Source organism: Seriola lalandi, unplaced genomic scaffold (assembly GCF_002814215.2).
Source record: "Seriola lalandi dorsalis isolate HSWRI2012SDOR001 ecotype SW California unplaced genomic scaffold, Sedor1 jcf7180002052504, whole genome shotgun sequence".
NCBI lineage: Eukaryota > Metazoa > Chordata > Actinopteri > Carangiformes > Carangidae > Seriola > Seriola lalandi.
The window spans coordinates 162,901-188,980 of record NW_019523057.1 but is presented as its reverse complement, the minus strand read 5'-3'; the positions used below and the strand labels follow the sequence as shown (position 1 = coordinate 188,980).

At 38.7% G+C, this 26,080-nt stretch overlaps 2 protein-coding genes across 2 annotated transcripts in view; both read left to right on the top strand.

Annotated features, from left to right (window-relative positions):
* Positions 1–8,511, top strand: part of fig4a (FIG4 phosphoinositide 5-phosphatase a) — a 47,074-nt gene extending 38,563 nt beyond the window's left edge. Inside the window, exons 22-24 of the mRNA XM_023400486.2 lie at positions 904–989; positions 2,956–3,030; positions 7,354–8,511. Coding sequence (XP_023256254.1) covers positions 904–989; positions 2,956–3,030; positions 7,354–7,531 — 339 coding nt within the window. The 3' untranslated portion in view covers positions 7,532–8,511. The remainder of the gene's footprint in view (positions 1–903; positions 990–2,955; positions 3,031–7,353) is intronic.
* Positions 8,512–16,497: 7,986 nt separating this feature from the next.
* Positions 16,498–18,024, top strand: gpr6 (G protein-coupled receptor 6). Its single transcript, XM_023400515.2, has one exon. It carries the CDS (start codon positions 16,504–16,506, stop codon positions 17,509–17,511), a length of 1,008 nt encoding a protein of 335 aa, XP_023256283.1. The 5' UTR covers positions 16,498–16,503; the 3' UTR covers positions 17,512–18,024.
* The last annotated feature ends 8,056 nt before the right edge of the window (positions 18,025–26,080 follow it).

Sequence of the window (26,080 nt, the reverse complement as noted above, 5' to 3'; positions counted from 1 at the left end):
GCATGTCCTGCTGTGGAAATAATGCTGTTCTAATCATAACATGGCCTCATCATGAATTATCCTTGATAATAATTTTCATTTAATTAATTAATTGTATTTTCTATTGAAAATGCAATAGGAAATCTTTTATTCTACTGTTTCATATATTGTGCAATAGTATGTTTCTTTTTTACCAGATCAGAGCCCTAATCATAGTGTACCGCCCCTGGTCATAATTTCATAATTATCTGACTTGATTTAGCCACTGATTATTTTTGACTCATGATTTATTTGTAATTTCCAAACTCACTCATTTTTAATGACTGAAAAGGTTCTGATTACATAATCTTTTACCTTTTCTTCTCTATGAAGTAGAGGTATAGTTTTCCATTGCAACTTTTTTGGTATTAATCCATTATAAGTGCTCAGTTGAGTATTAATTCAATATGATATTGTGAACATCATGCTCTTTTGCCTCTGATATTAAGCCTTTTTTGAATCTGTCATCTTGAACTGTCTGACCTTTTTAATCTGATCTTTTGTTTATTATGATTGTCATATCTCTACTAACTCTGGACACTGCGTGCAGAAACCCCAGGAGGGCACTACCCCTCCACATGAAACCACCTCATCAGACACCAACAATCAAATTATATTCAAAGTTGCTTAAATTACACTGCTTTGGCCGTCCTAATTAGCGAATTAGTGGTAGAGAAGCAGCTGAACCTGATGACCTGAGGCGCAGCTACTTGATTTGCTGAAGCTGGCTGTTAACAAAGAGCTTTACCTGAAGTGTTTCACTTTGTATAGTTCTTAACAGTGCTTTTGAGGTCATTGTTAAATCTCCTGTAAAACCTTTTTGTGTTTTTCTGTCTTGCTCTCATGGACCTGTAGCTTCTTACATTTTCCCTCTCACCTCTTCAGGAGCAGCAGCAGCAGACCGTGAAGGAGCCCTATGGACTCAATCTGGCCAAGTTTCCTGCTGAAAAAGATCTGCTCATTTACCAAAGGTAATACGGCACACACATGCACACATATATTACGTCGATATTAGAATGAATGCACACACCTTAGAATGGTTAACGACAGTGTATAGGGCTTTTTATGGTCTTTTGAGTTAGGACATTTAAGTTACTACCATAGATAATGTGGTAGTAATTGACCTTTACAGTACAGCTCTAAGGGATGAGAAACATATTTAATGACATACGATTAGTAGTAAATACAAAGTACAGCTGAGACGGAGTTTTGCAGGTATTTAGTCAAAAACCAAAGTATTAGAACATCCATCCACTAGTTGTTGAGATCCACACCACATTTTCGTGCATTAAAGTCTACTGTATAGGCTGCATGAAATATGAGGAAGGTGATTGATGGATGTTGTAAGTCAGAAAAAGTAACACACACACAATTCTGGGTTCATTTTTTGTCATTTCTCAGACCTACCAACTGGTCCTGAGGAAAATACTTTCCTTTTATTGTTATTGACAACTTTACCCAGTGCCCAAGACAGAAAGGGGAGGAACAAGCAGTCATTGTCAGCAGTCCCCTCAGGTTGACATTAGGTCATTTTACAAAAGGGACAACTCTACCCTGCTGTGTGCATCACACTTCTGACCTCACTGCTCTTTGTCCACCTCTCCCTTCCTGCCACCCCTGAGATTTCATTTTGTCTCTGTCCTTTCGGTTTCATTCTGTCCTTTCTCTCTGTATGCTCCCAACCATGTTGATGAGCCACAGTGAATAGCCCTTATCAGGCGCTGAGACTGAACACAACTATCTGTTCTTTGGATACGAACTGCTGATGTGATACAGTGTGATGCATTTGATGAAGCTTGAATAGCTTTTTTTCTCCCACGCAGCTGTCCTAAACCCACAGAGGATAACTGGCCCAGTGTATTATTTCAGTGGCAAATGTTTGGCCATGTCTTTCAGGCAATATTTTCATTTGTCCAAGTGAACTTTTTACTTTTGCAAATGCACATATCAGTTGATATACTACTTAAAATGTGGCATGATTCAGTTCAATATTCAGTTTTTCACAAGAAAAAAGAAAAAATTATAATAAAGTGAGTCAAAATAAACATAGTTATGGGTAACAAAAATGTTCTTTTTCTTTCTTTATGCTTTTAATTATCTTGTGTTGCCTCAGACTTATCCTGGGATCCATTCATGGGCTCTGAAAATTGCAGTTTTAACAACTGCCAAAATGTGTTCGAGCAAAAGAAAAAAAAAGAGAATTCCTGTCAACTCAAATAGAGTTAGTGTTCTACGCAACAACAATAAATGAATTTATTAAAAGCAGCTTTTTGGATTCGCTTGTATCGCCCTGAGATGTCTCTGTTTGATGCTGGTTGTTTGCTCCTGCAAAGGAATTAATGCTGCAATATAAAGACTTTTATTTCTTGAGTTTGTGTCTCATCTGATAGCAGGCACAGAGGAGTCAACAAAACAAAACAAAAAAAAAAATTCAACCTGCAGTGAACAATGTTGTTCATATCCTCCCACTGTAGTGGCACATAATGAAAATTAAACTGCATTCATTATTGAGGCTAGAATTTGGAACAGCTCCAAAGATGTTAGCTGTAGCCATAGTGTCGCTAATCATTGCATTAATATTAAAAATCATAAGCAAGAGCCAGAGGGGAACTCTCAACTATTGCTTGTGTCTTTACAAAAAAAAAATGACCTATGGGAAGATTTGAGATTTGATGATGATGTGCTCCGAACATTAGAGTTCTCACCAGACATGTTTAGCTCATCTCTGAGCATTTGTCTCAAAGAACAGACAATAAGAAGCTGAAATTTAACGGGTGTTTTAGGAACAAATTACACTGTTACGCAATTATATTCTGTTAATTGCTCTTCATATGATGACGGTGGCAGGAGGAAGTGGCAGGGACAATCGCATCTAGAGTATTGGCTTTTTTTCAGGATTATTTTTCATGTTTTTTGTTTGTTGTTTTTTTTCTGCAGGTTTGCACATCTGGGCGAGAGCCAGCACAAAGTGGAGAGAACTGAACACATAAACCTGACAAACATCATCTGTTTGTGAGTAAAACATGTGACAAATTCACCCAAACACACAATGAAATTAAAAAAAAAACATATGCCTAAACTCAATAATTCTCACTTACATGTGATGTTGAGCGCTACAATGCAATATCGGTTTATTGTTATAATCCGACCCCTTTTAAATACCACTCAACATTTCCAGCAGCCTTGGGACAAGTGAACACAGTTGCTTGAACTAAGTGGTCTCCAGGGAAGCTGTGCGCAGTTTAATCTTCATCTCTTGTAACCAACCACTCTTTCCTTACTTCTTGTCACCCCTGCTGTTTTCCAGTCAGTCCACTCGAAACCCTGCTGCTCTCTGCAGCCATGACCTAGCGAGTCAGACAGTTTTTTTCTCTTCAGTCAAAATCAAAATTCAACCATATGTCCGAAGGCAATGTGCAGCCAAAATGACGCCTGAGCGTTTTTTTTTCTTTTTTTCTAGCTTCAACTTTCTGACGTGTACACAAAGACAGCATTTTTAGTGACAAGATGCCTCATTGGGATTTCTCTTTAAAGTGTATTATTTTGTAATATTTATTTCTTTGAACTTCTTTCAACAGAGATATTCTTCACAAGAATAGTGTACAGATAACTAACCAGACTGCTCAAGAAAAATAACGCTCTGAACCCTTACTCAAGATGAGAGATGATTGAGGGCTTTTCATGGAGAGGCAGCAGAGGCACGAGAGGAAACTGAAGGGCTTGTTTTATTGTTTTGCTCTAAAAATACATCCAGGTTGCCAGACGGAGTTTGCAGTTTAACTGCGTGCATCATAACTGAATGGATCGGAAACTGAAATTGTCGAAATGATACCTCTGCAGAATGGAAAAATGGTAAATAGACGGCAAAAATATATCCACGTGGCAGTGTTTTGCTTCATGTCATGCTGCACTTTGCAGTGTGAGAGCACAGGTTAAAGAGAGAGAGAGAGAGGGAGAGTGCAGGTGAATAAAAAAAGATTTCAGAGTAAACCAAGACGACCATTCAGGTCAGAAGGTTTTCATAGACAGCTAAAGGTCACAGGAGGAAAGGTTGAAGGTTGTGTTTAAAAAAAAAAAAAAAAAGTAATTTTCTGACTCTTTCTCTCCAGGAATACTGATCTTCTTCCATTTATTATTATGGAGGCCACTGTGCTCTTGGGAACCTTCAACGCAGCAGACATTTTTGTAGCATTCCCCAGATCTGTTTCTGAGCTCTGCAGGCAGTTCCTTTGAGCTCATAGCTTGGTTTTTGTTCTGATATGCATTGTCAGCTGTGAGATGTTATATAGACAGGTGTGTGCCTTTCCAAATCATATCCAATCAAATGAATTTAACCGCAGGTGGACTCCAATCAAGGTTTAAAAAATATCTCAAAGGTGATCAAGAGTAACCTGAGATAAATGTGGCTCAGTAAAGGGTCTGAATACTTACGCCAGTGAGAAATTTCAGTTTTCTGGGGTGGGTTGAAGGAATCCAATGTGTGTTGGATGAAATCTCTCAGATGTATTTTGTAACCTTTGACTCTCTGTAGAGTGCTGCCTTTTTAGAGTGAATACATGAGTCTTTGTGGTTCTCTTTGAACACATGACTTTATTTTTAAATAAAAATACCATTTTTGATTTAGGTTATTATACGTCACACAAAGATGGCAGACATAAATTCAAGAGCAAGAGCAACTTCAGTCAGCTGGGAATCTTAACATCTTTTCATCCTCTTCAGTTTGCATCTTGTTTGTAACCTTGTCCACCTATATCATCCTCACCTCTCATCGCTCTGGCCAGTCATTAGTCCAGTCATCCATTGCAGTCGTCCTCATGTTAGGTACACAGGGTCTGGCAGGTGTGTCTGTTGTGTAACGGTGCTATTCTAAGGTGCTGTTACAACACACGTTTCAACATGTTTCACTGACAGGAAAGTCTGTCTCCCTCTGTGTAGTTCCTCTATTGATCTACTGGGCAAAGGCAGAGGTTACTTAATTATTGGAGGTAAAAATGGAAAGGATATGAACACTGTGGCAGATTCCTGTTGAGAAGAATTATTGCAGTGTGGTGATTTGATTCTTCCTTAAATTATAATTAATGGACAGTTAAAAAAAAAGATTGCTTTCTTTAAGGTATTCATGTGTAATCGAAGTGTCTGTCTAGCTGAAATCAAATGTTTTATACATTTTTTATTGGGCATAAATTATGATCATCACATTCTAACATAGCAGCGAGCAAGTCAGCAAGATATGAATATGTTGTCAGCTCAGATTATAAAGAAGGGTATAAGAAATTTTGAGATTCAGCTTACCTCCAGTGTCACATGCGTTTTGCAAATATTTCACATCCTCTGCGAGTGTAAGCCTGTGAGAAAACGTTTTTGGAGCTGGGGGATCCCCTGCTTTCCAGCTCACATCACTTGAGATGTCGGCTGGCTGTAATGATAGTCTGCCAGAGCTGCTGAGATTTCAGCTGTGTGTCAGGAGCCACCACTAGTCAACAAACAGACACAAAACGAGACTTGTGTGTGCTTAACAGACAACGTAGCGTGGCCCACTGACCATTTTACTGAAATACAGAGCGCAACTGCAGAATACACATTAGACGCACATGTGGCCTTCAGGGTTCATACAGTTAAAATTGTACCCTCATTTGCATCATTCTCTCCCACACATGTACTGATACGACCTGCTCACGAGTTGGCCTTTAAAATGTCCATTGTGCGCTCCAGCTCTTATGTTCTTTCAAGTGGTTTCACCAGAGCACATTTTGGCTCCAACATTTACATAAGTGCTTATTTAAATAGAAGTGTGGAGATTGACCTTCTTAATAAAATCTATTTGATAGCAATACAACTTTCAAATTGTGCTTGAGTCAGACATGTTTTCACCTCACACATTTTCACAGTAACTACAACCAAATCCATTAATTACTAGTAAAGCGTTGTATTTCTTTAAGTAAGTACTAATTATTTTCTTCAATTAATTTATTTGTCTTCTTTTTCAAACGTCTCAGTCAATGTTCATCAACTTGAAACCATCATAACTGTCCTGATTTCTGATGATTGATCCTTCATGGTTTTGTCGAGCCATTTTATCTTCAACTCTTCACAATATGTAAAGCATTCTATTGTGCCTAATATTCAGATTTCGCCATGAGCAAAAAAACCCAAAAAACCCCAAAAACAAACTGGTATGAATTCTTCTCCTATTTTCCATATAGATTCATTTATATTGACCCTTCGACCCTTAGTTGACCACTCCATTATTACTTACTGAAATAAACGTATATATGCTGTGTGTAGTTCAGGTCTTTTATAGAGTGTCTTGCAAATCTGATAAAAGGAAAAGAACAAAGTTTTCACCTTTTAGGTTTGATGTGTATTGCAGAGTGAAGTCTCGAAACTAGGAGACAGTGAATCAACATCATTTGTGCTTCATTCTGAATGAGGGGCAAATTGAAAAATGTTTTGGCACAGAAACACACTACTCTACTTCCTCCAATGCTGGAGTAGATCTTGGCAGCATCAAAGTGGGTTCCCATCCACCTGGTTTTATATGCATTTTCAGTTTCTGCATAAAAAAAAACTTGAGTGGAAACACTGCGAATTCCCAAGAAAATTCCCTTGAAATACTGAAAATGTAAACACAAACGTGATAAATGATATGTTTAAGCCCCTTTGAGTGGTTCTCTCAGCTTCTCGGTTGCTGTGTGTTGGTGTCCCTTGGGCCCAAATTGGGTCGATTGGACTCGGTCATACTAGCTTTAATTTACATTAAACCCTTAGTTGACGACTCCATAATGACACTTACTGAGCTCGTAATTCATTTCAAGGCTTCTTCGATCTACCACAGCCTCTTGAGCCAATCATCAAGGAGGTGCATCTTGTAATGCAGCCATGTGTCAGAGCAGCTTTTCACTGGGACCTCAGCTGCTGTTGAACTGGCTGACTGAATAGATGACCAGACAAGCACGTGGTTGATAATGCACCCTTAAGATGATGAGACATGCTTTAGAGTATAGCTTCTGCGAAAATATGAGTAATTCTGCTGTAAAAAGCCCCATCTGTGCCATCCTCTTATTGTTTCCATTAACAGCCCTCTTAATGACCTGCTCTCCCCAGCAGCGTTTCATAAGGTGTTAGTTGGATTAAAACAATTTTTTTATTCCTTAGTGCACTTCTTGATTATCTTGTGATAGCTATAGATAGTAATATTTTTTCCCTGATGTTAAAATAATTAAACTTCATGGCTTGTTTTTTCTACTGCTACGCGAGTTGTCTAAAATTAATTCTTCACTACATCCACCATTTGAAACATTCCTCTCTCCCTCTGTCTTCTTCCCTCACTCTCAGAGAGCCAGTGTCCTGCTTTGCAGAGGACAGCATCTACGCCGTTTCTCCTCCGCATGCAGACAGAGACAGCCGAGATGTGTTTGAGAGCCACGTGATGACAGGTCAGGGCCAGGTGAGGGCGCTGTGCAGGGACGACATGTTGATGTACAGGGAGTACGTCAAGAACAGGTACATGTGAGACACAGCTGACATGAACCAGATCTCTGTTACCATCATGCGTGTCGAGGATGATCAGCTGTAGTCCAACACGACATTCCTACTTTAAGACTCTGAAGGTTATGGCTTCAAGTTTTTTCTTTGTAACTACAGGACAGAGCAAATAGATAGTTTCTTGCCTAAAAATCCATTTTGCTTCATCTACCCACCTCTTCAAATGTTTCTTATTTCTGCCTTATTTCTGGAGAAGACTATCCATAATGAAGATAATGGTTCATAAGCAACCCATGTATCCTGTACTTGGACTAAACTAAATGGGTTGATTTTTTTTTTCTTTCCTTTGTGTGTTTTAGTAGCTTCAAATCTAATCAGTTTTTTACTCATTCAGACTTTGCCTTAACAGGCTGCCTTTATGGTTCTTTTTATTTTTTGTTTATGTTATTTTCCATCGATTTAAATTTTTAATTGCAAATCTTTTTAAAAAGTTTATTTAACTATATATGTACAGTATATTTCAAAAATGTTAATTGTTTTTGACCCAAATGTTTGGAACCATTAGTCAGATTGTAGGTCCAAAGATTGTAATGACTACTTCTCTAAAATCCACCTCAGATGTGAGTTTTGATTTTCCTTTTATTCATTTTGTTAAATCCGTTTCATGTCATTTGAGCCTTTAAAATCTGTTTAAAAAAGTCTTGACATGAATACATGTTTGTTTGTATATTAATTGAACAGTGTTACAAAATGCAAGTCATACATGTACTGTCGATCCACGTCCAGGTCATTTTTTTTTTTAAGATCATTCACTTTTTCTGATCATATTTTGAGGAGTGCACTGCACGCTTTGATTAAAACCTGGATTTTTAAACCTGAGTAAACCACATCACTGATACCTTTTTATTAAACCCCATTCTTAGTTTACAAAACTGCACACTGATTTTGTTTTTAAATGTCAGCTAATTATTGTTTATAACACTTCTGAATTAAACATTTATTTATTAACATGGTGTGAGAGGTTTGATTGCTGTTGCCTATAAGCAGATTTCTACTCTTTTATTTCTCTCTCTTTGCCTTTCTCTTTCTCTGTCTGAGCTTTGTGGTTCTTCGCTCTTTTGTACATGCAAAAATTGAATCTAGCCTCTGTAATTGTTTTGTCATCTCTCCCATCTCTCCTCTGCTGTCAGTTCCTCTTTCTCTCAGTCCCTTTTCACCCATTATGCGCCCTATTCACTTTCCCTCTGTCTATCACACTTTCTCTTTCCTCTCTCCTCTCTCATCCTCTTTCAGTACTCAGCTTTCACCCACAAGTGTCAGGAAATGTGATGAAGACTGCCTTTCCTGCCATACACACACACACACACACGCATTCAGTCGGCACACCGACTGACCACTGGTCTCTGCATCAGTGCCTCGTGAGCCTGAGGAGGGCGGGGAGCAGGGGAGGGGTGCTGCAGCATGTGATGTGATGCCGAACGGCAGGGGAATTAAAGAAAAATAATGTTTTCACTGTCTCTAAAATCCAAGTGGAGAGGAGGGAATATGGCATTCACCCTGTAGCACTATCATTACAACTGGAGTGCTGAGAGGTGTTCAGAGTACACTACAGATACCTTGTAATGACACGTGTCACTTAAAGTGAGGAAAGCCACTCAGGTGACTCTAGTGGTTTTCTGAGAAGGGATTTTGTTTGGAGTTACTAGAATTTGTGCCATGAATCTTCAATGTTTTGGGACCATCAAGGTTCTTTGTCCATAAAGGAATTTCATGTGATTCCAGAAAAAACATCAGTAGTTAAAATTTTCTGAAAATTTGGCAAAAGTTCTTACACTGCACACACCATGTACACGGACAAATATTGCCTCTATTGTTTCCGCTGTATGGGTTTACCATCACCCTACAGGTTTGTATCTCTTTACCAAGTCTTATGATAAAATTCTGCTCACATATGGCTGCAAAGGGGAGGAAAAACTCATGCATCACAAAAAATAAAGCCTGTATTTTAATACTATTTAGTTCCTTTTTATTTTGCAAGGAAACTTCTGCAGTGGGGTCAGCTTTTAAAGGCTTAAACAACAGGCAACTAAAGGAAGGACCTCTAGTACATAAAACCATAGCTTGAATTGTAGAAATACTGAGTCCAAACCCCCCAGTGTGAACCCCAACCACCCAAGAAATTTTTCACTAGACATTCAGTTTATATGTCTTCATAAGTCTATGTTTTCCGACTCAGTTTGGATTGAGGACCCATTATGGGTGGATTCCAACATGACCTCTTGACATGTTTTCCATAATTATTCCAATTAGTAATGTTGGCTCAAAAACATAAACAAAAGTTTGTGATCTGAGATGATTTCCAGAGGTTATATGCCCTTTTAATGTCTCTGCCTCCACTGATTATGATTGTCTAATATAGACATGATAGTGTTTAATTACATATTCATGACTTTTAAGTCCCTGGGATAACCTAGATTTAAGAAAAAGTAGATCTCACTGTTGTATTTACTTGTAATATTTTCTCTAAATTTTATCTCCTTACATGAAGATCTGAATACACTGCTGGGAAATAAAAATCTGGAGGACAAACATTGAAAACATAAAAAATTTTACATTATTTTTTTCTAAAATCAGTCACAGTCACATTGACTCTTAAAAATATCTGGATCTACCTTTAAAAAAAAAAACTCACTATGTCTAATTTGTAGCCATAATTGTAGAACATAAACTTTTCTTCAAGTTGTTGAATTGCTCAAATTCTCATAAACAATACTGAAGATAATAGCGCTGTCTCCTCAGTGGTGGCCCTTACAACTAAAACAAGCTTTTGTGGGTATGATTTCAAAGCTTTATCAGTAATATATCAAAGCCAAAACGGATTTTTTTTAAATTTTAAAGCATCTTTATGAACCATCACCTGTGTTGACAGCCAGCAACTTAATTTCTTAACAGTGTTCAGAACTCACTTTATTTGGGCCATTAGCCATTAGCAGTTTTTTAGCAGATGTGAATATCATAAAATCGAAGTCATGATGACATCTGTAGCAAGGCAGGTATGGTAGGTAGTGGGTCAGACGCATTTATCAAATGACATAACTGTTTCTTTCGTGACGCCTTTTGTGAACGGTCTGCTCATTTTGTTTTCCAGGAGTGATAGTGTGTGAATACATGTAATTCTTTTGTAAGAAGTAGGTCAAGTTAGTGAGTAAATTGAAGTGTTTCGTCTTCACGGTAAATGTGTCTCTGTAACGTCTCTGTTTAGGTGTCAGAGACACATTTCTCACTCCATTTTCTCCCAATACCTCCCTTCTTACATTCTTATCTGATTTCTTCAAATTTTGGCACAGAAGTTTACTTCACTTCAGGGATGAACTGACTAGAATTTGGTGGTAAAAAGGTCAAGGATCAAGGTCACTGTGACCACACAAAACATGTTTTTGGCCATAGCTCAAGAATTCAAACACTAATTCTGACAATATTTCACACAAATGTCTAATTGGATAAAATAATGAAGTGATGATATTATATATCCAAAAGGTCAAAGGTCAACTTCACTGTGACATCATAATGTTGTGCAAAAACACTTTTTTTGGCCATTATTCGACACTGTAGTTCAGGAGCAGAAGTGGCCATATTTCACAATTGGTTGGGCACTGAACTGGTGACACTAATCTTATGGGTCTTCTGTGCAGCTTGGTTGAAGACGTGTATGAATGCATTTATGCTTTTGAATTCTTAGCTTTGCAGCAACATCCACATTTGAAGCAATATCTACTGTCATGGCTACAACTTTGTGCTCTATCAGATTCAGCTTTATTGGCCAAGCATGTGAACACATGAAGGAAGTTGTCTCAAATCAATTTTGGTTATATATTCCTATTTCAAAAATCCAAAAATACACTTCATACCTTTTATTGCATTATTTCAAAGTCTACAAATATCATATGAGCCTGGACAGACATTGGCTGTAAACTGCAACTATACACCTGTGAGGCAGTAATTCTATTCTCATCTAAAATCTATCCATTGCCCATGCTTTGTCATCTTTCATTATTCAAATTTCCTTTGTCTCACCTCTGTTATTAATAGCCTTTTATTGGTTTGATTGCAAACATACTCAGTTTTTCCTGAGTAAATATCTATAAAAGGGTATTCTTACATTTAGGGATGAGTCACTGAGCTTGTGTGTTTGTGTGCAATCACGTGATAGTGTGTGTTCACTCTTGAAAACGAGAGCACTGCTGTCTGTGTTTGCAGACAGGAGGACTGTACATGGTTAGGGTCTGTTTCCCGAAAGGGGCTGTTTTGAAGGGAAAAAGAGGTCTTTTATGCAAGGCCCTGTTTTTCTCATGTTTTTATGTTCCTGATGGCAGGTGTCTCATTACACTGAAACCTCTCAGCAAACATGGATATGGAAGAATAAATGCATCTAGTCACTGATATTTTTGGGCATCTGTTCTTGGTAATCCTCACAATGATAGAACAAAAACTGAATGTTTGTGTGTGGCACCATCATTGCAGTGCCTCTAATATGATGAAAATGCAATTAGTTTAGTTTAGTCCATCATAAAAAACAATCAAGAATGATTTTGAGATGTATTTTTAGTCCTGTGTGTTTGTTGGGTATCTGCCTCGGTCTTTGACATGAGTCACTAGGCACTTCATGTGACCGCCTAGCTTATGAATGAAGACAACCCCCTCTCCAGCTCCTGGTCCACTGACAAAAGGTGGACCAACAGCTGTTGCCTGGAAACCAAAACTGGTTACCATATTGCTATGCTGCTTTGTATCTGTCTCCCTACATTTCATCCATTGTTATGTGCCATTTAATTATTGATATGTAAGTGTAACAGTTTTGGCCAAATAGATGGTTGAGTTTTAGAAATATTATATATATATATATATATATATATACCTACATAAAATATGATTTTTACTGACCAACCAAGGTCATAACACTTAACACATAATTGAGCATTTTGTCATATTTGATCAACGTAATACTCTACATTTGAACTTCACACTTGTATCACATCAAGTTTATCAGGGCTCACTTTTTGTAGGCTGCTGAAACACATGAAATAAGTCAGAAAAGAAGTTTAAGGTGAGTAAATCTATCAAAGGAAAATGAGAAATAGACCCAAAATGTTTCAAACAGAGGAAAAGAAGTGATGATTATCACTATATCAAGAGTAACAGTAGTACTATCAGTACCTATTGGGTATAACATGTTTGTTCCCAGATGAACATCATTTACCCAATATACTGAATCACTGGTGTCAGCCTAGTGAGTCGTGGTGTGTGTATGAGATACTGTAACTTGTTGCAAGTACATAGAACATACAGTGTTTAGAGACTGATCAAACTGAGCTGGATCTGTTTCCGCAGGCTGGAAGGCAACTTGCTCCAGAAACAACCATAGGTACATAAACACACATACACACAGTACTGTACAATGTGCTGAACCGAGGTGGTTAGTCTATCATCTCCACAGTTAGATTAGGTTTTTGCACAATGTATAGGATGTTAAGGCAACCTTCTTCCAGAGTGTGTTAGTTTGTTTTTTTGTTTAGACCATCTGTTAAACCTACATGATCACCCTTTATATTACAGCAGTATTTAACACTAGTTAATAATTACTACATTTGGTGTATCAATACAACTGCTTAACTAATAATCATTTCCCCTCAATATATGTTTAAGTCCACAATTATGCAGCCACAAACTAAACACACTTCTAATACTGGTTTGGGACCAGGAAGACCTGTTTAATCTGGAAGCAGCTGTTGAACTATGAAAACAGCATTGAAAAAAATACAGCAGTGATAATGGTTGATGATAATGGTTTTCAAATCACAAAAATATGCAATACAGTAAACTAAATCAAGACTACTGGTATTATTAATACTGACAACACGAAAGCTTCACAATATGTTAACAGTCAAATTTGTTGCTTTGTCCTTGTATAATTCAACAATTAAACATACTACTCAAAGAACCTACAACACAGTAAGTGATATACAGTTTCCGAGTCCACAAGAAAAATAAAACATGAAAAGCAACAGTAAATTCAGACCTTTGCTGAATTTACTGTTGCTTTATTTACTAATATTTACCATGTCTTTAGGACTGATCCTCTGGGGATTATGAATTTTGTGCAAATTGCATCCACAGTCCATGTTGGATAGATATTAGTTAAGATACATCAGTCTGGATCAAAGTGGAGGATTGTTAGGACCAACATGGCATCCTATGTTGCCCCATCATAAGCATAGCTTAAAACTGGGGCGCCTCGGTGGCTCACCTGGTGGAGCGTGTACCGGCACAGTAGCCTGGGTTCAAATCCAACCCATGGCCCTTTGCTGCATGTCATCCCCTCTCTCACCCCAAACTTTCCTGTCTCTCTCTCACTGCTACTCTAATAAAGGCATAGAAAAGCCCAAAACAAAAACTTTAAAAAAAAAACCCCTTCACATACAGAAACTTGAAATAGCAGTAATTAGTAGATCATCCATAGAAAATGGTTCATTAAAGGCATTGGAGAGTATAGAAACAGGAAGTCACAGATCTGATCTTAAACTAAATTTTTATTGAACTTTGCTAGTAATGGTTGCTATAGCAACAGAAAGGAACCCACCTGCTGGTTGTAGAATAGATAAAACATATTTCAAGGCTCATGTTGGTTCTGATTAAATAATCATTTCTTCACATGGATAAATACCATGTTTAAGCACTTGATCAGTTTACTTCAGGCAGTAAGGAAAAAAACAGCATAAAACAGCATCATCATTGGGCACTAACACTCTCCACTGAAGGCACACTTTGAAATTGGGTGGAATTAGGAGGCGTTTAAGACAAGTTGACTCATCCTATCTATTAGGTGAAACTCTGGGATACACTGTAGCTACTCCTTAAACATTTGCTAAATTGTAGAAAAGTAAGACTATAAGTAGGCTATCAGCCACGTTAGGCTTGTTCATATTTATTTGTCTTGAAGCTGATGATTAACACTTTCCACAGATTCTCCACTTAAACCACGCCTTGGAAATGAGATGAAATTTGCATATGTTTAAAAAAAGTTGACTCGCCCCACCCATTCATTGTTAATCTTTGGGATACTCTAGGCTTTCATGGTATTAATCTACAGCATATGTGCATGAAATGAAAAAGTCACTGATAGAACTGTCACGTAAGCCCCCATAGTTTTAAGCAGATATCAGTGTTTATCAGTGTATTTGTAAAACAGACAATGAATGACAATATAGTAGCTAAAACACAGTTAATAACATGTACATTTGAGAGGTTATAACTGTTGACAAATATTATGACTTTAACACACACACCAATGGTTTGCCTGAAATCAAAATTCATCACACACTTCAGGAGAGAGGTGTTCTGGTTTGGCAGAGACAAGAAGACCCTGCAAGAAACTGTAGTTTAATATTATTGATAGAGAGAGAGAGAGAGAGAGAGACAGAGAGACAGAGACAGAGACAGAGAGAGACTCTGCCATGACGTCACGCAGGTTTAAAGCTCTCCTCGCGTATCCTCGGTCGGTTCTCTCTCGTCCTCCTCCTCCTCCTCTTCACATTCACCTTCCTCACCGAGCTGAACACCGGCCAATGCTTCACACCACCCCTGCCCTGGGTGTCTGTCCCATGCGTGGGAAGCACAACCAAAGCAAGGACTTCACTGCAGCGGGTCCAAAGGAGCGACAAAAAGGGGGCAATCTTTGCATCCTTTTTATCTTGTTTTTTTACATTTTGTCTTCAGACGAAGGGCTCTGATTTCAGCGAAAATCTCAGCTAATACCGTTTTGTCACGGAGGTAGGTATCCTAAACTCATCATCAATGCTGTTCTAGGTAGCAAAATAATAATACTAATAATAATTATTAATATTATTTATCTCGATTTTAAATATTTGATTTTCTTTAGTCTCTCCAAAATAGCAGAGTGATAGTTACAAGAATGAACTCCTTGTAATTATAGTGAAATAAGCTTAAAATCAATTTAGAGGAATCAGATGCATGTCTGTATTCCTTAGGGTAAAAAAATACAAAAAAATATTATAATTAGGCTAGATAGTTATTAAACACCACAATCACCCTGTAAGTCCTTATAGAAGTTTTAAGACCATTTATGAAAGAAATTAGACCAGGAAACGAATGATATGAATGATGTTTAGTTTGTGACTTCAGCACCATGGACAGCTTCAAGGCTTTTCTCTGCTTTTGTTGCTGAACTGTGGTGACATCTTTTAAAAGATCCACCCTAAAACTTAACCATGCTATGAATGATTGATTTTTGTATGGTAAGATCTAAAAGAAAGCTGTTGCTCTGAGATTGAAACTGGAGTACTTTTGACACAGAGGTTTTTTAGTCCATCTAAATTAGTTTTAGTTGAATGTAGGGCTTTCCTTTTGCGAAATACAAGTTATCTCAGTTTTTACTCACTATGGAGCTGCTCCAGGATTTGAAGATGACTTTATCACTTCTATCTCTTTCGCTGTTTTTCAACTCAAATTCACAAATTAAAACTGAGCTCTATAGTGGACACTATAGAAATGACAAAAATCAGTTTTAAGGTGGATCTTCTTGGTAACTTTTGCATGACTCTTTTCTACAAATAAATCCAGCATAAGTTGAGGGTTGTTTCATTCTCATTTAAAATACCTCATTTTATAGGGAATGGTAAATTGCTTTTGTTTTATATGAAATTTTGTGTTGGGCACTATTTCAGTGACTTAGTGGACTTAATTAATGTAGCCCATCAGTTCAAGTTTCACTGGTCACTAATGGCAAGGAAACACTCTACACAAATGTTATTAGGCAAGACACTGAAACCTTAGAAGATCCACTGGTGTTGTCATGTAACAACCCTGACTTTTGACCTTGAAAAGGGGGGAGTCAAAAGAGAATTTTCCTTCACATTATCATTAACGAACCAATCTACTTGTTCTTCCTCTGCCTACAGGACAAAGGGACAGTAGAGAGGAGCTATGAATGAGTCGCTGGTGGTGAATGACTCCTCTGCAACTCCTGTGGCTGGGGAAGCCCTGCCATGGATGGAGGCTGAGTCCCTAGACCGCAACGGCAGCCTGGAGTTCTCCACTGCCCCGTTAGAGTTCCCCATCAACCCCTGGGACATTATGCTCTGCATGTCAGGCACTGTCATCGCCTGTGAAAACGCCATAGTGGTAGCCATCATCTTCTACACACCGACACTAAGGACTCCCATGTTTGTGCTGATCGGGAGCCTGGCCACAGCGGACCTGCTGGCCGGCATGGGATTAATCCTGAACTTTGTGTTTCAGTATGTGATATCTTCTGAGACTATCAGCCTTATCACTGTAGGTTTCCTGGTGGCCTCCTTCACTGCCTCCATCAGCAGCCTCTTGGCCATAACAGTGGACCGTTACTTCTCCCTCTACAACGCCTTGACATACTTCTCAGAGAAGACGCTGCAGTACGTACACCTGATGTTACTGGGGACCTGGGGGGTCTCTCTGTTCCTGGGCTTGCTGCCGGTGCTGGGTTGGAACTGCCTGGACGAGCCGGCCTCCTGCAGCATCGTCCGCCCTTTGACCCGGAGCAACGTCACGCTCCTGGCCACGTCCTTCTTCGCCATCTTTGTGCTCATGCTCACCCTGTACTTCAAGATCTGCAAGATCGTGTGCCACCACGCCCACCAGATCGCCCTCCAGCAGCACTTTTTTGCCACATCGCATTATGTCGCCACTAAGAAGGGGGTCTCCACTCTTGCTATCATCTTGGGGACGTTTGGCGCCAGCTGGCTGCCCTTCGCCATCTACTGCCTGGTGGGCGAGAAGGAGTATCCATCAGTGTACACCTACGCTACACTGCTGCCAGCCACCTACAACTCTATGATCAACCCCATCATCTACGCCTACAGAAATGCAGAGATCCAGCGCTCCATCTACATGCTTCTCTGTGGCTGCTTTCAGGCCAACGGGGCCTACCGGTCCAGGTCACCAAGTGAAGTCTAAAAAGGTGCAAGGGCTCTTTGTGTGTGTGTGTGTGTGTGTGTGTGTGTGTGTGTGTGTGTGTGTGTGTGTGTGTGTGTGTGTGTGCGTGTGTGTGTGTGTGTGTGTGCCAAAAGAGAGCAAAAAGACAAACCATTCAGTGACCATCGACAATCTGCTTACAGTTGACAGTGAATGCTTTACAAACACAAAAGGAGGGTGTGATGCTAGAATTGTTTCTCTCATGCATACTGTATCTGCACTTTACTATGTCTCAACACAAGTGAGGATGAGATTTTGGAAATGCTGTGAACAACAAATTTCTGTGAAAAAGACAAAACAAACTTGTGAATGTACTTAAATGAGAAAAGGAATGGAAAATCTTGCACTTTATTAAATGTTTTTTGAAATGCCAAAGCAGTATTGTATAGCCCTTATTGTGTTTAAACGTTTGAACCTGTGAGTGCTGTGTGCCATTTTTCTATTTTGTATTGTATTGTCTTTGATGTACATTTTCTACAAGAGGAATAAAGGGATGAAAATCCGGCTGTGGCTCCATCACGTGTCCTTACTGTAGCACGTTACTTTGACAGGGTCCTTGTGTCACTCTTGACTTGTTTTTTTTTTGTTTTTTTTTAATATCCTCTTCACCTCGTTCCAGCCTCTTCCTGCAGAGCTCAGGCGGGTCTGTTTAAAGAGACTAATGGCACATTGAGAAAGCAAATACTTTGCCCCAGAAAATAGCTTCAATTTACACCTAGACACATTGTGTGTGAGTGTGTGTGCGTGTGTGTGTGTGTGTGTGTGTGTGTGTGTGTGTGTGTGTGTGTGTGTGTGTGTGTGTGTGTGTTTGTGTGACAGAGAAAAAGAGAGCGAGTGAGTGAGACAGACAGATAAAGGGAGATACCACAAACATGTGAAAACGTGCAATGAAGTCAAGTGTGTTTAGCAGCTTTGATTTCCTCCCCTTCAGGATGAGCAGGGGAAATGTAATCTAATATACGCCAACTATTAATGCTGCAGAAATCAAATGAGCATTTTTTTGGTTTTTTTGTTTTCTTGCAATTAACTATGTAACTCCATATTGGCTTTGGTATATGGTTACATTGATAAGATATAAAGTGCAGGAAATTAAAAAGGTTGTTTAGATTGTTGCCTTATCTCAACTTGTCTCATCAGCATCTATAATTATGATTCAGGAGTGAGGCAGCTGCAGGCACGTGTACGTGTGTGTGACAGAGCAAGAAGAGCTCTCCCTGGTAGCTGCGCGTTAACAACTCTGAATGAACCTGGGAGCCACAAACACAGCGGCTTATCCGCCAGGCTGTTTAAACAGGTTCTGGTTGAGGGCATCAGAGTGCCACACAGGAACGAGGATACTGTTGTCGACCAGGAGACCTGTAGGTGTGATGGGATACATAGTGACATTTCTTCTCCTAGTAAAAGCTTTTACATGCCAGACTGTTACTGCTGCTCAGAAGTGACATCAGAACGCAACCATAAATGTTAAATACACCCACCATGAATATGAAAACATGCTTTTTGATTCCTTTGTATTTCAGTTAAAGAGCAAGCACAACTTTCCAACACAGACATTTACATAACAGCTACAGCACCCAATGCCGCAGTGGCAGGGTTTTTAGTGCTTTTTCTTTTTTGCGCCTCCTTTAACTTTTCCACTCTCTCACAATCTGTTTTGCAATCCATTGCAATTATGTTCCCACACAGTGTTTTCCCTCTCACTCATATTCTAACATCCTACAATGTGCAACAGCCAGCTTTAACCTAATGCAAGCCAGACTGTATCAGCTTGCTCAATCCTACTTTGAACATGGCCTGTGTATACTGACAGTGTCATTGCTTCATGAGCATGGTTATGAAATGATGGAGTATAAAAACGAATAGGAAGGAATTATTGGATTGAGTGCTCAGGACAAATCCATGCATGCAATTAAATGTTTTGTAAACTGAAAGACTCCAAACTATAATTGATAAAGATTAGTATGGAAATATGAAGTATATGGTAATGTATTTAATGTAATCCAACATTTGTAAGCAAGGGAATGCCTTTTTATTGTTAGAATAATAAGAAACATGTCTGTTTCTTTCAGTGTAACAAGACAGCTTTTATGCAATATTTATACAGGTGTGTCTGCTTCAGTTTGATGACTTTGAACTGGATTAATATACATATACTACACATAACACTGTCACGTAAGCCCCACACACACAACAGCAGAATAGGGGTCACTGCACTTGCCCCTCATGTGTACTATCAACCGTAATGATCTCCAGTTTGGAAGCTGTGAAGCCTTCAGTCAGTTTACGGCTGATCACAAAGTGGGGGAAAGGTGAGGGATGCTGAATACCACTAATGGACTGCACGCTGTGAGAGCAGGACATGTTTGTTCACGTTGTTTTTTTCTCCACCTTAACAGATGTTGCTTTTGGTCACCCTCCAGAGCAGGCAACCACCTGTTTGTACATAGCCTTCTTCATAGCAGAAGAAGGCTCAACCTTTGGTTGGAAAAAATGTTGATGAACCCTAGTTCTTTCAGCACAACTCTGACTATGGGCTATGGACTTGTCATAAACAGTTATGCAAGTCAGATCAGGAGATTTTAGGTTGCCATTCATAGTCATACACTATGTACGGTTGTAAATTCACCTCTTGATGCCAGAGCAGACCCTAATGTGCTTTCAACAAAAATATTCCTAATGTTCAGGGTGGCCCTATAGCTGAGTGGTCGCATACCACGTGGGTGTAAAAGCTCTAAGCAGCAAAGTCCCGGTCGATGGGACTTCGTGTCCCTCCCCTGCTCTCTTCTCTGCTGCTGTCAAATAAAGGTATAAAAGGCTAAAAAAAATCGTGATCTTCAAAGATCTTTCTTGACCTGAGAACTAAAAATTGACAAAGCAATGTCAAGGTCCATTTAGTAGCTATTGACTTAAAAGTTTGGCTTCATTATTTATTGTAGATCTTGGAAACTACAGTTGGCGAAACAATCTCAACTTACACCTGCAATAATTGATTTTATGGCCACTTTTCAGGGCAGTGGAAACAAGGTGTGAACACAATACTGACCTTTTAAGTTGATGTGGAACATTTTAGGGCAAACATTGCCTCTTTACTCATTCAGCAAATACAGAGCAACATTAACTTTTTTGACCAATATTCACGGAGTTGTGCATTTTACTCTCCACCGCCCACACCTGATGAAAATATCAGGCTTTGTAGCTGCTAAGTGCTCCACTATCAGAAAAGAGTTGAGAGGAACTGGAGAGTCTAGTCCATTGTTTTTCTGTTCTGTAATTCTTTCTTAGCTGGAGTACCATTTTACTAGGTCACTCTTAATGAACAACTGTGGGGTAACTTGTACGTAGGATCCGTTGATCATGTAACCATCCAACCCATAGCTGTCTGTGTTACCAGCTTTAACACTTGGGACGTTACATGCTGCCTGTTGAATCTCTTCCATGACAGGGGGCGACTGTTATTGGAGCAAAACATTATTGCTCCCAACCACCTTATTACCTGTGGAGGTAAGAAACACTTGTTACTTTTTCTTCTTGCCTCTACACTTGTATTTATTTACTTATTTTCTTGTATCTGTTGGCATTACCAGAGTTTGGTTTCATGATTTACATTTCAGCAGTTCCAGTAATGCACATCTGATATTTGAAAATGCAAACGATGACAAAAATTATGAAATTCATTTCTTTTTATTAACTCTGTGTCATCTGTTCTCAGCAGCAAAGTGGACTCTCTATCATAGCAGATGTTAATATTAACAACGCTGAAATTCACCCGTAGACCTTCACTTTTGATGTTACATCCATTAGACTAAATAGGGGCTGGCAGCAGTGTTTGAATTATGTAATGCTTGATCAGTGCGGACCTGAGCAGCTCTCCAGGCAATTACCAAAGTACACAGTCCAATGATTCCCTCATTAATAACATTAATTACAGTGGTGTAGCAAATGCTCTCAATAGGAACATTACTATTACTGAGTAGCCATTAGCTCGATGGAAAAGACTTTGGTGTTATTGATTGTGTAATCACACAAATTGCTGGTTTTCGCTTCCCTCCTGGGTTGTCTTTTCATATTCAAAGGAAAAGAATGTTTGAGATAGAGATGGCAGAGGGATAGACGGACCCAAAGAGATCAATAGTGGCATTCACTTCTGATCTGACTCCCCGTGGAGAGTGCAGTGGTGTTGAGGGAAAACCTCAGAACTGCCTACACTCTGATTATTAGACACTGGGGTTTACCATGATGAACATGCACACACACAGACACACACACACTCACTCACTCACTCACTCACACACACACACACACACACACACACACACACACACACACAAGCACAGACAAAAACATCCACTTTATCTCTTGGAAATGCACAGACAAGCCACTATCAGCTGCATAAAATCTGCTTTGCAATAAAAGCTGTCATCATTTGCCTTTGTCTCTCTGGCTGTGGCCTGTTCAAACACCAGTGTGTGTGTGTGTGTGTGTGTGTGTGTGTGTGTGTGTGTGTGTGTGTGTGTGTGTGTGTGTGTGTTTGCATGCATGTGTGCGTGTGTCTGTCTGTCTGTGTGTGTGTGTGTCTGTGTAAGACAGTGTGTGTGTGCACGTGTTGACACAGGACTGTACTGTATGAGTGTGCTTGTTAGTAGCCTGGCTGCTACCACAATTTGTCATGGGTAACTTACCAGATTGTCGGTGGGTGTGATTTGCTGTGATGTCTATATTGTGAACTGTATATGCTTGTGTGTGTGTGTGTGTGTGTGTGTGTGTGTGTGTGTGTGTGTGCAAATACACCTGTGTGTGAGTGTGTTTTGGAGAAAGAGAACGAGAAAGAGAAAGAGAGAGATAGAGATAGAGAGAGAGAGAGAGAGAGGGGCCCTAAAACTGGCTCAGGGGACATTTCCTCCTTCCCCTCTGGCTTCTCAGAAAATCAATGTGTGACGTGGTGAGTGTGCATGAGAGACATTTTTCAAAGTACAATGAACTTAATAAGTGTTGTGAGCAACATCACACTGTTTGAAATTTAAGCTTTGTACTACCACCTAATTATGTTTATTTTACAAGTTAAACAACACAGAAAGAGAGCAGGATGTCACTTAATTATCCTTAATTGACAGTAATTGCAGACATACTTATAGAAAGTAATAAGCAGTTTTTAACCCCATTTCAGAGTGATTAAAAGTTTGAGGCAGATACAAATTATGTCTAATTATTTTTATGTTTTGATCAAATTCTTTCACAAAGTGGAATATTAATCTGAACAAAGTGCATCAGTTGTAAATTAGTGGATACAAGGGAAATAAGTAAAAAGGACACTGCATTATCAGCTCAGTTTAAAATCTAAATCCTGGTGAAGCATCTCCAAATATGGATTGACTTTTTTGTGCTTAAGTTCTTTTCCCCCAAAGATTCCTAGAGAAAATGTAATGAATGGAAAATGACTGTATGACATCTATGGTACAGAACCTAATTAAACATATAATATATAATGTATATACAAAATAGATCAAGTTATTGCAAAATTACTTTTTTCCCCAAAGTATAAACCTGTAATCATTATTGCCTATATTTCCTCCTTGGAAGGTCACTTTTGCTCCCTGTTAATGAACTACAAGTCCCAGATTGGTTTGCAAGCAAGAATATAGTTCCAGTGTTCCAACGTCTTCAAGGTTATAGAAGCATTTTTGCTACATTCATTCAAATCCAATAACAGTGTTTCTTAATGCCTTGATGAATGGCCTTGAAGATCATAAGGCTACATGAAACAGATGAACAGAACTGAAACGCAGACTTGTCAGCTCTGCAGGTGGATGGGCAAGGATTTCTTACACTATCATGTGTAAAAGATTTAGGAAAGGTATGAAAGTCAACAATCATTTGTAATATGTCTTGTTATATAAATAAAAGAGATTACTACCTTTAGATCGCATGTCTTAATTCTAAATCTTTTTAACCCTACCAGATCAAATTGACCAAAACGTTATCTCAACTATTTAAACATGCCATGGTCTCAGCTATTTTGATTTTTTTTTTTTAAACAATGAATGAAATGTCTTTCATACTTTCCTGGGTGATAGGTCAATAAGAAGGTTAAGAAGGCAAGTCAAACTGCTGAAGCTGAAAGTGTCTGTTTTGTCTGAATGTGGCTGCAGCCAGTTCACTCTTCTGCAGGCCTGGCTCTCCATGACTAACACCTTCATTCGGCCTCATTACCTACCATCAGCTCGCCTTGTCTGATGCTCCTCTCCTCTCCCACACAGTCACTGAGCCTTCATACTCCAGGACAATACAGAGTAGTGTAACCTTCATAACCTGACAGCTCAATTCTTAACAGCCACTCCTGTAACAAATGAACTCTCCCCCTCACCACGATTACACCTCTCAAACTCCTATCTTCCCCCTCTACTTGACCCTATCCTCATCTTTTCTGTTCTCATCTCCCATTTACTTATTAAGAGATTCATCACCACTCTGTCTGCAGCGATGATGACTAATGTAGAAATTAGGTGTGGAGTGGATCAATCCAGCCATGACCAGCCTAAAGACTCAGGAATATGACTTAGTGTCTGGGCATGCTGACTTAACTCCTCACTATTAGCTGTTTTTAATGCTTGAACTTACAGAGTAATAAGCTTAAGATATTTTTACACTTATGGAAAGTGCAGAGAGGGATTTAATACGGTTGTGCTCAGTGAAAATGATGTGTCATGGTTTTGATTAATTATGGACTTTACTGCACATAAGAATGCAGGTGTCGTGATATACCATTATTGAGAATAACTGTGATATTTAAAAAATCTAATATTTAAATTGGGTTAATAAGACACGTATGATAACATCGTGATGGCAGATGTTAGGCCTTGTGGAACCTCAGTTCATCTGGTTGTCTTTTCAATATCCATTAAGTGTAATTGTTCTATTTGTACAATTTGTACAGTCATAGTTAAATACTCTCTCGCCACCTCACTGCACTGGCATTTCAGTCTAATTCATTTGCCAAAAAAGAGACAGGAAATACAACAAACAAGGTTAAAGATTAATTTGACTGATAGGATTCTTTTTCTTTTCAAATTTTCTATAGATATCGTGATAATGTCGTTATTGTGAATTCTTTTGGCCATGAAAATCGTACATTGAAGCTTACAAAAAATAATATATTGTTTTAGATTTGACAGCCAAACTCTACCTTTGACAAACTTAGTAATAATTAATGCAATACTGTAAGTACATTTTGCTTATAGTACATCTCTACTTAAGTAAAATGTCAAATACAGGCATTTAGTATATTAAGCATTTTGGTATTGCTATTTTTACTAAAGCAGAAGATCAGAAGACGTCTCCCACCATTCATAGATAATACAATAAATATACACAATGCATTGGCACTGCATACACATTTAGCCGTGTACCGCACAGGACACAAATATGAAATTCAACTGATATATGATGAAGCATCTGATATAAAAACTTCATTATGTCATTTGACTCAAGTGCACTAGACCACAAAGGGCAGCAAGGAAGGTTCAGTACCTGAAGACATAACCAAACAACTTCTGAAAAACTTACATAATTACATCTGACCTGAGCTCAGACACTGAACCTCCACCTGCTGTGGGTGAACTCAAACATCCTCCTGCTTAAGAACCAAAAGAATTCAAAGTGACATCTGGCATTTTGGTGCTCAGACAGACCTAATCAATTTATTTGTGAGTCATGTACTTTCATAACTTGAGGCCACTAACACACTGTGTCATGAAAGGCAAAACTGGACAGAAGGTCAGAATCTGACTGTTCAGGAGGACACACTCAAGCAGAAGGACTATTAGTTTATTACTTTTAAGTCTATAATTGAAACAAAAGCATGAATCAAAATATTCAGACCAATTTGCAGATTTGTTACTTTTTAAGTTTTAAATGAGCAATAGTATCGTGAAAAGCGATAACGTGAAAATGAATATTAAAACGTGTTCAGTGTCCCTAATCAGCATTTAAATCCCACAGAATTGTTGCATAATGGGCTTGTTTACATTTGTTTTGTCCGGGGATGAGAGAATGAGTGTGTGTAGGCGTGATGCGCACTGTGTTGGTGATAATAGTGTGTGTAGGAGGGAAGGCACACAAACAATGATTGCTGTGAAAGCAACCCCACTATGTGTTCTCCTGATGTTCAAAATTTCTTTATTATTCCACAGTTTTTGGATTTGTATCTCCTCCTAGATGCTTCAATATAGAAACTCCATTCCATTACAACTTTTCATGCATTTTTCAACCTCTTATGCACATTCATACTTTCAGCTGGAAACTACCCTCTAGTGCCACACTAACCTCTGGTGTCAAACAATAAACATTTGTTGGTCCAGTTTGATGTTTTTAAGAAGAACCACAAGTTTCATTCCAAAATAACATCCAATTATTCCAGATTTGGGCCTCTATTAAAGTTGTGAGTCATGTAATGAACTCTACATTTTATATATAAAATAAATGCTGTGTTTTTAAAGTGCACTGCAGATAATAAATCTACGAACTTCATGTAGCAGCAAACAATTTGCTTCCAAAA

Excerpts from the sequence above, each read along its gene's own strand:
- gpr6 (XM_023400515.2), top strand. The coding sequence starts at position 16,504 with ATGAATGAGTCGCTGGTGGTGAATGACTCCTCTGCAACTCCTGTGGCT.